Source organism: Zingiber officinale, chromosome 2B (assembly GCF_018446385.1).
Source record: "Zingiber officinale cultivar Zhangliang chromosome 2B, Zo_v1.1, whole genome shotgun sequence".
Classification (NCBI taxonomy): Eukaryota; Viridiplantae; Streptophyta; class Magnoliopsida; order Zingiberales; family Zingiberaceae; genus Zingiber; species Zingiber officinale.
In genome coordinates, this window is record NC_055989.1 from 141,590,366 (window position 1) to 141,601,223 (window position 10,858).

At 36.5% G+C, this 10,858-nt stretch overlaps 1 protein-coding gene across 2 annotated transcripts; it reads right to left on the reverse strand.

The window, feature by feature from the left end:
• Window positions 1-566: 566 nt before the first annotated feature.
• Window positions 567-6,683, reverse strand: LOC122047489. 2 transcript variants are annotated; one of them, XM_042608828.1, is made up of 8 exons: window positions 6,525-6,648; window positions 6,197-6,437; window positions 5,932-6,113; window positions 5,663-5,837; window positions 3,643-3,845; window positions 1,760-1,885; window positions 1,572-1,675; window positions 567-910 (listed from the first exon to the last, which is right to left on the reverse strand). In XM_042608828.1, exons 1-8 carry the CDS (start codon window positions 6,562-6,564, stop codon window positions 788-790), a joined length of 1,194 nt encoding a protein of 397 aa, XP_042464762.1. In that variant the 5' UTR covers window positions 6,565-6,648; the 3' UTR covers window positions 567-787. The 2 variants fall into 2 exon arrangements, with proteins under 2 accessions (XP_042464762.1, XP_042464763.1); XM_042608829.1 differs by having other exon boundaries at window positions 569-910; window positions 6,197-6,428; window positions 6,525-6,683.
• Between the last annotated feature and the right edge of the window lie 4,175 nt (window positions 6,684-10,858).

Genomic DNA, 10,858 nt, shown 5'->3' on the forward strand with positions numbered 1-10,858 from the left:
TTTTTTGTTGCAATGCAAGTTTCAGATAACTAAGATATGATATCTCCACACTAATTCTCTCTTCTTTTGTTTTTTGTTAACTCATGTATCCAAGCTCTTGCGATCCAACATCACAAACTGACCACCATGTAAATTTGGAAAGTATAGATGGCCATAGCAGGCGGTCCAACATCACGAGTAGGTGAGGCACAATGAACGTTTAATATGCCTCGGGACAGAATCATTGCATGGGTATACCACCAAACCGCTTACCATTGCACCGTGTCATCCTTATATTATAACCCCTTCACTACCATCACGGCTACTATCCTTGTACAATCATCATCATTCCAGGCCTTATAGATTATCTTATTGAAGAAGTAAAGATCCTACTAAATGAATTTCGAGAGTTGAAAGATTTTTTTCTCCTACAATGGGCGCTAGATTGATTCTAAAGTGGAGATAGCCTCTCTACATCAGAAGGGGAGACTCTTTGATAGTATCAATTATTTAAGTCATATCATGGATTTACATGGAGCAACCCATAGACTTCTCATCCGTTTTGGTGACGATATGAATGAAAGAAAGCAAATTACAAGTTAGATGTATAGAATGGCTTATGTTTGAAAAAAAAGTACAACTTATTTTATGAAAGGGAAGCTACGTAGAACATTCACATAGGTTCTCCAATGGAGAATCAGTTCTAGAATGTATCGAAACTTCAATTCTAAGAACAAACTTGTTTATGTTCCAATAAGAAAGTAACTATGTACAAGATTTATAAACAATGACAACAAGGGCTGTGTCACTAGATGAGATTCACAATTCCACGCAAAAGTAGCAGGATGATGCACAAAGTGATGACGACGACTTCTAGTATTGTATCATAACCCTGCAACATCTCCATCATGCTGTGGCAGATTCTCTGCCCCTACAGTGGAATTGGATAAAAGGAATAAAAAACCATAAACATGAGCATCAAGGTTCTGTGCTTCTGTCGACAAAGAGAGAGTTTTAATGCTTTTCAGAAAAGCAAAAAATAAAAGGAGAAAAGCATGTAATAGTGAAGTTCTCAGATGAAATGAAGCGAATAAATGAACGTGGTTACAACTAACCCTTGTTACAGTGGAATGTAGATAAAAAGAGGTTAAGAAAAACCAACAGACTTCTGCCAAAAGTTGGGCTTCAAATCTGTATAGCATCACTGAGAGGAGTTTAATCTTGTCTCTCTTGTCCCGAATGAGAAATGTTTTGCATCCTATTTTTAGGACACCTCGAGATCATAGACCAAGAAGAGGTTGAGAGAATCCCATAATAGAATTGAAGTCAAGGATTTTCTTGGCAAGTGATTCTGTTTAACTAAACCCTAAACTTCTTTTCTTTAGAGTCTGGATGATACAAATTAAGACGTGATATATCATTATAGGTCTCAAATCTTATGACATCATTCATATAAACTGCTTCAAGTTCTTAATGGTGACCGCTAAATGCTTTTACAACTTCAAGAATTGCAGCATCAGAAACAGGAGCAGCAAAGGAAACATACAATTGGCATAAAGATTAGCAAAAATCCTAGAGTCTAGAATACCAACCTGCAATAAGTAGTTCTGATTGAAAGGAAGGTTCCTATCAGCATGTTCAATGCAGTAACGCAACATGTCCACTATGGCCAACTCAGTATCTTCATCCTTCATGTCTGCATCCATGAACTTTATTTATTTGTACCATATCAAGTACACATGTTTATCTAAGAAGAGGCAGAATAGATTAAATGCACCACCTGCAATGTCAAAAATTTGCTGTACAGGAGGAATTCCCAAGAGCTCTCCTAGGTACATACGTACACAAGCACGCTGTGATATTGACAATTCATCACCATGGGTGATCACCAAAGCTGGTTTGTTATCTATCACAAAATATGCAATTAACAGAAATTATATTGGTAGGAAAAATTTTGTAAGCGTGAAGAAAAATGACAAAGACACCCACTTAATAGTGATGGGAAATAGAAGTAATTAATGAACACTAAAAAAAAGGACAGTGCACGAAGCTCCCGCTAATGCGAGGTCCCATGGAAGGGTCGAATCACATTGAGTGTATTGTGCGCAATCTTAACTTACTTTGTAAGAGATTGTTTCCATGACTCAAAATCGTGACCACAAGGTCACACGGTAAGCAACTTTATCATTGCATCAAGGCTCCCCTTCAAGTAATTAATGAATACTACAAGAAGGAAAATGAAGAACTCCATAATAGAAGCATCATCAACAAAATATTTTACCCACAATCATGGTCAAAGAGACTGCCAAAAGTATGAAAAAGAACGTCATCTGTGTTTTGTAGTAATCGATCTTGCAAAGTCTGTATAATTGCCTATCACTAATCAAACTTGTTACATTCTGCATTTCAGGCAAGAGAACTGAGTCCTAATTATTTTGGAAGCTCCACGCTTGCCAAATATTGCATTCCATAGGCAACCAAAATAAATGTAAACAATAATCCAATTAATAACATTTATTTTCTTTTCCAGTGTCATCCATTTGTTTCCTTCCTGCATCAAACCATTAGATGCAATTATGAATATTGGTTCTCACAGAAACCTTGACCATTCAATGCAGCACGTGCTTACCATTATGTAGATGGACAACCGATCATCACAAAAACTCCACTAAATATAGTTGTGTGATAATATAGATCAAGGTCTCCTCAGGGCGGTGTGGTGATTAAGACATAGGGTATTGCCACATGAGATCTTGGGGTTGAAATTCGGCGTGTTCGAGCATGCCTCCCCCATGCCTTAGCCACCTGCACTGATGGCTAGTAGTCACACATGATTTACCTCCTCCGTGTTGGCCTAGGGATGGGTTGGCGGGGGCGCTAGGGGCTAGCGAATCGTCTTTTTTGCCACGTGATAATATAGATCAAGAATGGAATAAGACTTAGCTGAAGAGGATTTCAAGTAGAATATTTGCTAGTAACATTACATTTTGCATTACAAACAGTAGAATATTTAGTCTGATTCCAGTCATAGCCTTGGTAATACTAATATAGGAGTAAAACTGCTAGACTTATTTAATTTATCAATCTCCGCTTATAGTTACAATTTGAGGAGATATAGGAATTCAAGTGGCTCAAGCTTGTCACTTCATTTAGTGGTCCACTAACCTTTAATCAATTGCACTCTGTAAGAAGATGATCTGGGCCTGGCAACGCTTAGAAAGCACAAGATATAAGGCTACCATGTCAGGTTACTTGGAGAGTATACCAGAAAGATCTCATTGCTGATCTAACTTCTGCAACTACAGTAATCAGGTAGAGCAATCCTTAGATCATAAGTCATGCAGAATTGATCAGACAATTAATTTATAAAGCTGCATATGGCATATTTTATTGTTTCGATTAAAAGAATTACCTACTAGCATATTTTGTGCTTCATGATCTTTCGTTTCTATATCACTCCTAGGATAACATATGGATTGAGAAAGGTTCAAGGATCTATGTGCTATATGATCTCTATGTTTAACTAGAAATTTGAGTTTCACGAATGCATTTTAAAAGAAGAGATGCATTCAGTTTATAAAAAAAACCATCAAATCACAAAGTTGGAACTGAACTGTTTTCACAACCTTTTAAATGCAAGAAAAATTAACCAACTAACAATACCTTTAAACGACAAGAATGGATATTTGAAGGTCTCCAATAGTATATCAACATAACCATTGTCTTTTGCATGAATCGATTCCAAAATAGAGACTCCATTAACGACCAATATGACAAAGTTTACTACCCTCTTTTTGCAAGGGCTGAACACACCTTGTCGGACCATTGACTTTATTGTATTCCTTGTCATGATATCATCTGATTGCCTGAAACAACAAATAAAAATATCACATCCAAAAATGAGTAAATTAACCACTTGTATGTTGTCTTAGCAAATTCCTTCATAACTTAATGCAAGTTTAGTTTTTGCTAGTTAACACAGCCAAATCCTAATTAAAAGACTTCTTTAAGTGATTCCCTATTAAAAATGCTTTTATATTTTGTTAAATTTAAAACCCAAACCAAATCGTAAGTTAAACTCACCCTGGTAAGCAACTCAAACCCACAAATTTACTCTCTCCCCCTCCCTGCCTGAACCCTTCTACAACAAGTGGAGTTTGTGGATGCTTTCCTAGCAGGCAGCTACCACCACTCCTCACACACCCATGTTGAATGTCGAGGGCCTCAAACAAGTTATTCATTCCTTCTCACTACTTCTTCACCTGCCCAAGGTTTGAGAGGTCATGTTTGACATTTTCCATCTCATTCTTCACCTCTTCAACAGCTGTCCTCTCAAACAAAGCGAGCAAGGAAGCAATGAGATTTTAGTGATGAACCAGAAACCAATGAGTCAGAGGAGTTTAGTGTTTCCTACGGGTAGCAGTTGCAAATTGGAGTTACTTGGTGCGTTTTTTGCAACCAATTAAGACAATGGAAAAATCTCAACCTTGTTCTTGAGGTAGGATCCTTATATATGCTTTGTGGTCTTACTATATTGAATAAAGTTACATGGTGGGTTATCAGGATCTGGGAGTAGTTTGCCATAGGGAATTGAAGTTTCATGTTTTCTTAATCATTGTTGTTCTAGATTGGTGGAACTTGGTGCCATAGGGAATTGAAGTTTCATGTTTTCTTAATCAGTGTTGTTCTAGATTGGTGGAACTTGGTATTGTATAAAATTCTACAAGATGGGGAAATAAAAAAAGGATCACCTATCTATGCTTGTCTAATAATTTAGGGTCATAATAAGATTTTTGTGGCTTGATTGACACTTTAGCTGCTGTCCAAAAGGGACAACAAGGTTTTGGCTAGTTTACTGTCAGTCCAAGTGTATTACATTGTTTCGTAGAGTCCTTGCTTTGAAAGGATGAATATTACACCACTTATACCCTCATGTTAAAATCCAATTGTTAAGCTAAACTGCATGTCCCTTGTTAGGATAGTTTATAATTGTTGTGGGTGTGTGAGTAGTGGTAAACTAGAGGATTACAAGCAAAATTCTAATTCAAGGGGAAAAAAAAATCTAGTTTGACTTTTTTTTCTACTCTTAATTGCTTGCTTTATTCATTATAAACACTGCACTTGTGATATCAGCCTTAGACATGTACATCATGCATATTGCTTTATACCTATTCCTCTTTTAAAATACATGTCATATACTATGCATATTTTCCTTATGCTTATGAATTTCTCAACTTTCATGGTCTTTATGTTTATTAAATACATTACATCGTGATTAATAATATTATTCATCCGTTATTTTGTTTTATGTTGATTAGATATTATGACACATACCCTGCTATGTTAAATGGAACCAATAAAATGACTATCTGCTACCACACAACAGTAGCATAGAACTTTAGAAAGTCTAATTGCTAATAAAATTGCCGTGATGGCATATGAATACCATCCTGTACAAAGGCAAGAAGCCATTTGGATAATGTCAAAAGAACCTTAGAATAAAAAAGAATTACTTAATGATAAAAAATATTTATCATGTCAAAGATAAGAAACTTCAGAGCCAACACGGCATTTCTTAATGACAACAGTTTGAAATATTCCTCAAGAACTAATGTCTTCAATTAAAAAATAATAATCATACAACCAATTAGGGCAGGTGCATTGAAAGTCAATTGTGTATTACCTGATCACCATCTCTCCATGACTAACACCACGGGTCATCCAACATTGGAGCAATTCAACATTATCTGATGGTTTACTGGACAAACTCCGAGTATCATAAATGCAAAGTGACTTCGATTTCCTCGGAATCATGTATTCTTGCAGGAAGCAAGTTCCTAATGTTGCTGACAAATTATCTGCAAACATACATCAAAGAGCTTCTGCAATAGTGAATCACAATTCCTGCATTAAGCTAATAAATAAGAACTTAAGAATTTATGAAGTCCTCACGTGAAACTTGCGCCCTATGAGGAGTCGATTGGTCGTCTTCAAACACCATGGTGATCCTATTGATAAGAGTACTCTTACCAGAACCCCTAGGCCCAATCAGGAGAAGCGTCGTGCAGTCCGAGACCTCGTAGTCGCCGACCGTGGTGCCGCCCACTTCTTCAATCCAATCTCCAGGTTTATGCCTAAGCGATATCAAAGTCAAGGAATCGAAAAAAAAAGGCAAAATCCCCAAACGAGGAGCGACTAAACAAGAAATCGGGCTTGCCTCAAGATGAGATCTTTGGTTTCTCTGAGGGTCGCTTTGCGCGCCGGGGGATTGCTGTAAGACTCCAAGAGTTCATTGTAAGTCTTGCGTCGCGGTGGGTTGTAACAGACCTCCTCTTCAGTGGCGGAGTCAGTAGCGGCCACTGTGATCTCGGGCGAGTATGAGAGTGGTGAGTCATCGGGATGACGGTCAGAGGAAGATTGTGAGGAAGTCACGCCGTCATCCGCCAGTTCTGAGACGACTTGGAGAAGGTGATGATGAAAAAAAATGGTCGATTGGAAAAAAAATGGAGAAGGGAAAGAAGCGAATGGAAGCCTAAAACTCGAACCTGCCGGAAGATGATCGGAGGATTGCCTACCACCGCCCATGATTTAGAATCGATTATGTCGTTGTCCTGCTCTGCGTACGCATCGCCTCGGCGAGTTGGAGATTTTCACGTTGGCAATGCTTCAATGTTAAGGAAAATACCTCCGTTTTATTTTTCAAAAAAGTCCAGTTGAGGATTTCTTTTTACAATGTTGCATGTATTTTTTAAATATCAAAACAAAGTCTTCAGTTCTATCCATAATAATAATAATAATAATAATAATAATAATAATAATAATATTATTATTATTATTATTTATTATTAGTAGGTTTATATGTTAAGAAATTCATCTATTAATTTATTAAAATTAGGACCACTATACCAACTATTTAATCTTTATATATGAATATCAAATCCCCGGGATTATAGTGCAGCGATAGGGCATTCAGGTTATCATCTAGGTATCCGCGGTTCGAGCTCCGCTCCTGAGCTGCTCATTGCGAGCGTTTCCGATTTACCCTGGTGGTCGATGGAAAACTTCCGTGAGACCGGGCCGGTCATCCCAAAATCGACGTTACCTAACCTGGTTAATTATTTTTTTATATAGGAGTATCAAAAATGAACCTGATATGATGATTCGATTCGGAAAAAAATCAGATTCGAATTGGAGAATTTTCGGGTCGGGTTTGGATTGACCTAATTTGATCCGAATTTAAGTTTTAGTGGATTTTTAGATTAAATCAAATTTTATTTTAAAAATTAAGTTATTTTCATGTATATTAATATAATATTAATATGATAACGATGGAGTATTAAACCTGAAGATTATAAAGAAAATAGTAAAAAAAAAATATTTTTAATCGAGTTAATCGGATCGAATTCGGGTTGAAGTTCGAGTTGATCAGATTCGGATTCAGGTTTAGAGATTTTAGATTGTATTCGAGTTCGGATCATATTCGAATTAACATTTTTTATAATTTTCTTTTCAACAATCCGAATTCAATCCGACCGATATGAATTGATACCTCTACCTTGAACCCATTTTACAAAAAATTAAACGGACCCAAACTATTATATATATTTAAACGGGCCAAAATTGATATATAAGTACGAAAGAAAAAGAACAAGTTAGATAATACTGTGATATTTATGTAATTTGATGTAATGTATGCTTTGAGTATATATAGTAACCTCGATGAAGGTTACTATGTTGTAGTTATGAACCTCCTCAAGTAGTAGATGAAAATTAAAGATTTATTCTTGATGTATAATAGAAGGAGATGAAAGATTCATAAATAAAAGAATCCACATATGTGAGTTTTTAATCGGGTATATTTTTCTTTTACTAAAGGACGGTATATATCTAGAAGAGTTTAAGTCAAGAGAGTATAGCTGACTTAAGAAAAAAAATTGAGTACATTATTGTGGAGGCAATAAAGGCATTTCGATGCATGATTCAATCCACAAGTTTTTATTGGAAAACTTAAAGTAGCTTTGAGCACTGTTGATCCTATTAAGTGTATCGTGATAAACAAAGTCACTACACCGACTAACAAACCATAGTCTCATCAATGAATGAATGTACTCAAATGATTCTATGTGATCAGAAAGTTTATTATGTGTGAAAATATCACAATGAAGCGAGTATTAATCAACGATAACATTATCGATCCACTAAGGTGTTAACCCAATAGAAATATGAATGTTATGTTTGATAATCCGTAAAGAGATATATGAATGATTTGTTGGATTTTATTTCTCCATGTACTTAATTACATGTTAGGTTATAACATACCATCTTTATTATTAAGGATTAAACTCAATAAAGTAATCTAATATTAGATGTTTAATTACGGAATTGATTTCATGGATGCCGATTTAATATGTATAGAAATTTGTTAACTTATTTTTTTATTATTATTGACGGACTGATAACGAAAAAGAATTATAAGGCTATGGTCTCTTAGGATTAAAGCATTGATTTATCTTTCATCCCATCCGGAAAAGATATATAGTAATCATTACCCTGAGATCAAACCTTATTGTCCTTCCTCTTCTTGATCTTCAGGTCGATCCAGTGATATCAAGGTGATGACAATGAACCTCGATTCAGGTCAAGATTCACAACATATTTCACTTCCGGATTTCATTTGTTGTTTTGCAATTTTGCTATCGATATGGATGACAAGATCTTGTATTTGAATTGTTTGATTATTTATTCGTTTTAGATTCTCCAAGAAATATCAAAAATAAATAAATAATCCATAGGTTAGGACGTAGCAACGATTTTCATTGATCCACATTTTTTGCATTGTATTTCAATCTAACGTTTTAAACGGTGCATATTCATTGAGTTTCTACATTTAGAAACCCTAGAATTTTATTTGTTAGTGGTGGCAAAAGAAGACCACATGGTAGTAACAAATCATGCGCTAGTCACTATGCCGACTTGAGAGGATATTTTTTTGTGAAGTATATGAATAATAATAGTGAGATTTTGGATAACTGTTGTCGTTTTTTTTTGGAAATCATTGCTTTTGATATGCGAAAAAAAAACATAGATAGAATTGTATGCAGTCTACTGGTGAAATCGATCAATCAACTAATGTGTATAAAACCACGCACAAAAACTTTTCAAATCAACTGGTGCACTAGACTGATTTGATCAGTCCACTATTGATTGGTGCACTCTAGTATTTCTATTACCATGGCAAAAGAAAGTTTCCAAATCAACTAGTGCACACGGTTGATTTGATCAGTCAATAATGATACAGTTGTGCATTGGGTCCGAGCACAAGAATTTTTTTTTTGTCAATTGAGTGCAATTGATGCACTCGATTACTTCAGTCCATCAGTCAATTGCCATTAAATTTTTTAGTCGATTGATGTCTGAAAAAATTAATGTCACCTAGAATGTATTAAAAGGAAAACAACTAATCAAAACAAATAAGGGTGCTAGTTATTATTTCATAGTTGACTACGAAGTCAGAATATATGATAGTAGTTGAAACAGTGAAAAATATTTTATGATTTACAGGGTTGGTCAAAGAACTGAGCATTCAGTAAAATGGAGTTATGTTATTATGTGATAGTTAGAGTGTTATCTATTTGACGAAGAATCAGTTGTATCATGTGATGACCAAGTACAGTGATACGAGATTTCACAAAATCAGGGAGCTGATTGCTTCAGAGGAAATTTAACTTGATAAGGTTTACACTGCAGATAATGTTGCAGACATGCTGACGAAGCTAGTGATCACAGAAAGGTTCAAACATTGCTTGAACTTGATTCATATATCTAGATGCTAGAGAAATGAAACTCAAACCTAGAGTTTCAGGTGGAGTTTTGCTCAGATGCTCGTGTTCTCCAATGAGGTGGATATTCATCAAGGTAGAAATTCTTGACGAGTGACTCATATCTGAGCAGAAGTTTATACAAAGAACATCACGAAAAGAGGGAAGAAGGGGTAGGCTTAGCACGAACAAGCCGTGTTTGGTTTTGGAAGCACTGCACACCTAGGCACAGGCATGCCCACTGGACACAGCCTGGCCGTGTACAATTCTAGAGGCGCGGGACACCCAAGCACGAGCATGCCCCCTGACACGGCCTGCCTATGTCCGAATTTGGATGAGTGACACCGCCAAGCATGACCCGGCTGTATCTCATCCAGGAAGAGATGGAAATCCTAGAAAACATGTTTTCTCTTAATATTGCCGGTCCGAAATATCATGTAAGAGTTTGAGTACTATATATATAGGATCATTATAAACTTAATATAAGTGTTCAGAGAATTCTAATAAAGCTTTGGTTGTTTTCGTGGAATAGACACGCAGTCGAATCACGGTAATTCTGATATGTTGTCTCTGTTGGGACCTTGACGTTCGTTAGAGGGGGGGTGAATAGCGTCTCACCCAAATCGTCGCTTCCTACGCTTGTTAGTGCACAGCGGAAACAAAAATACTAACAAACAAAAGCAAAGCTAACCCTAGAAAACAATAAACAAGAAGCAAACCCAATGACACGTTGTTTAACGTGGTTCGAAGATGAAGCTCCTACTCCACGGCTGTCCGTAAGGTGGACGATCCCGATTCGTCGGTGGATGACTCCCCGGAAAGCCTCCGGCTAACTCGTGTAGTTCCTTATGGGTGGAGAAACCTCGCCACAAACTCTCACCAAGGACTCTTGAGAAGCTAGGGCACTGGTAGACTACTAATAGGGGTTAACCACCTCTATTTCGTCAACCTTAACTAAGCTTCCAATGCTTGGTTATATAGGCCACAAGTTAGAAAACCCCGCCTACCAGTCGACTGTCAAAACATGCAGTCGACTGCCCTTCGTGGAAATTCGACCGTTG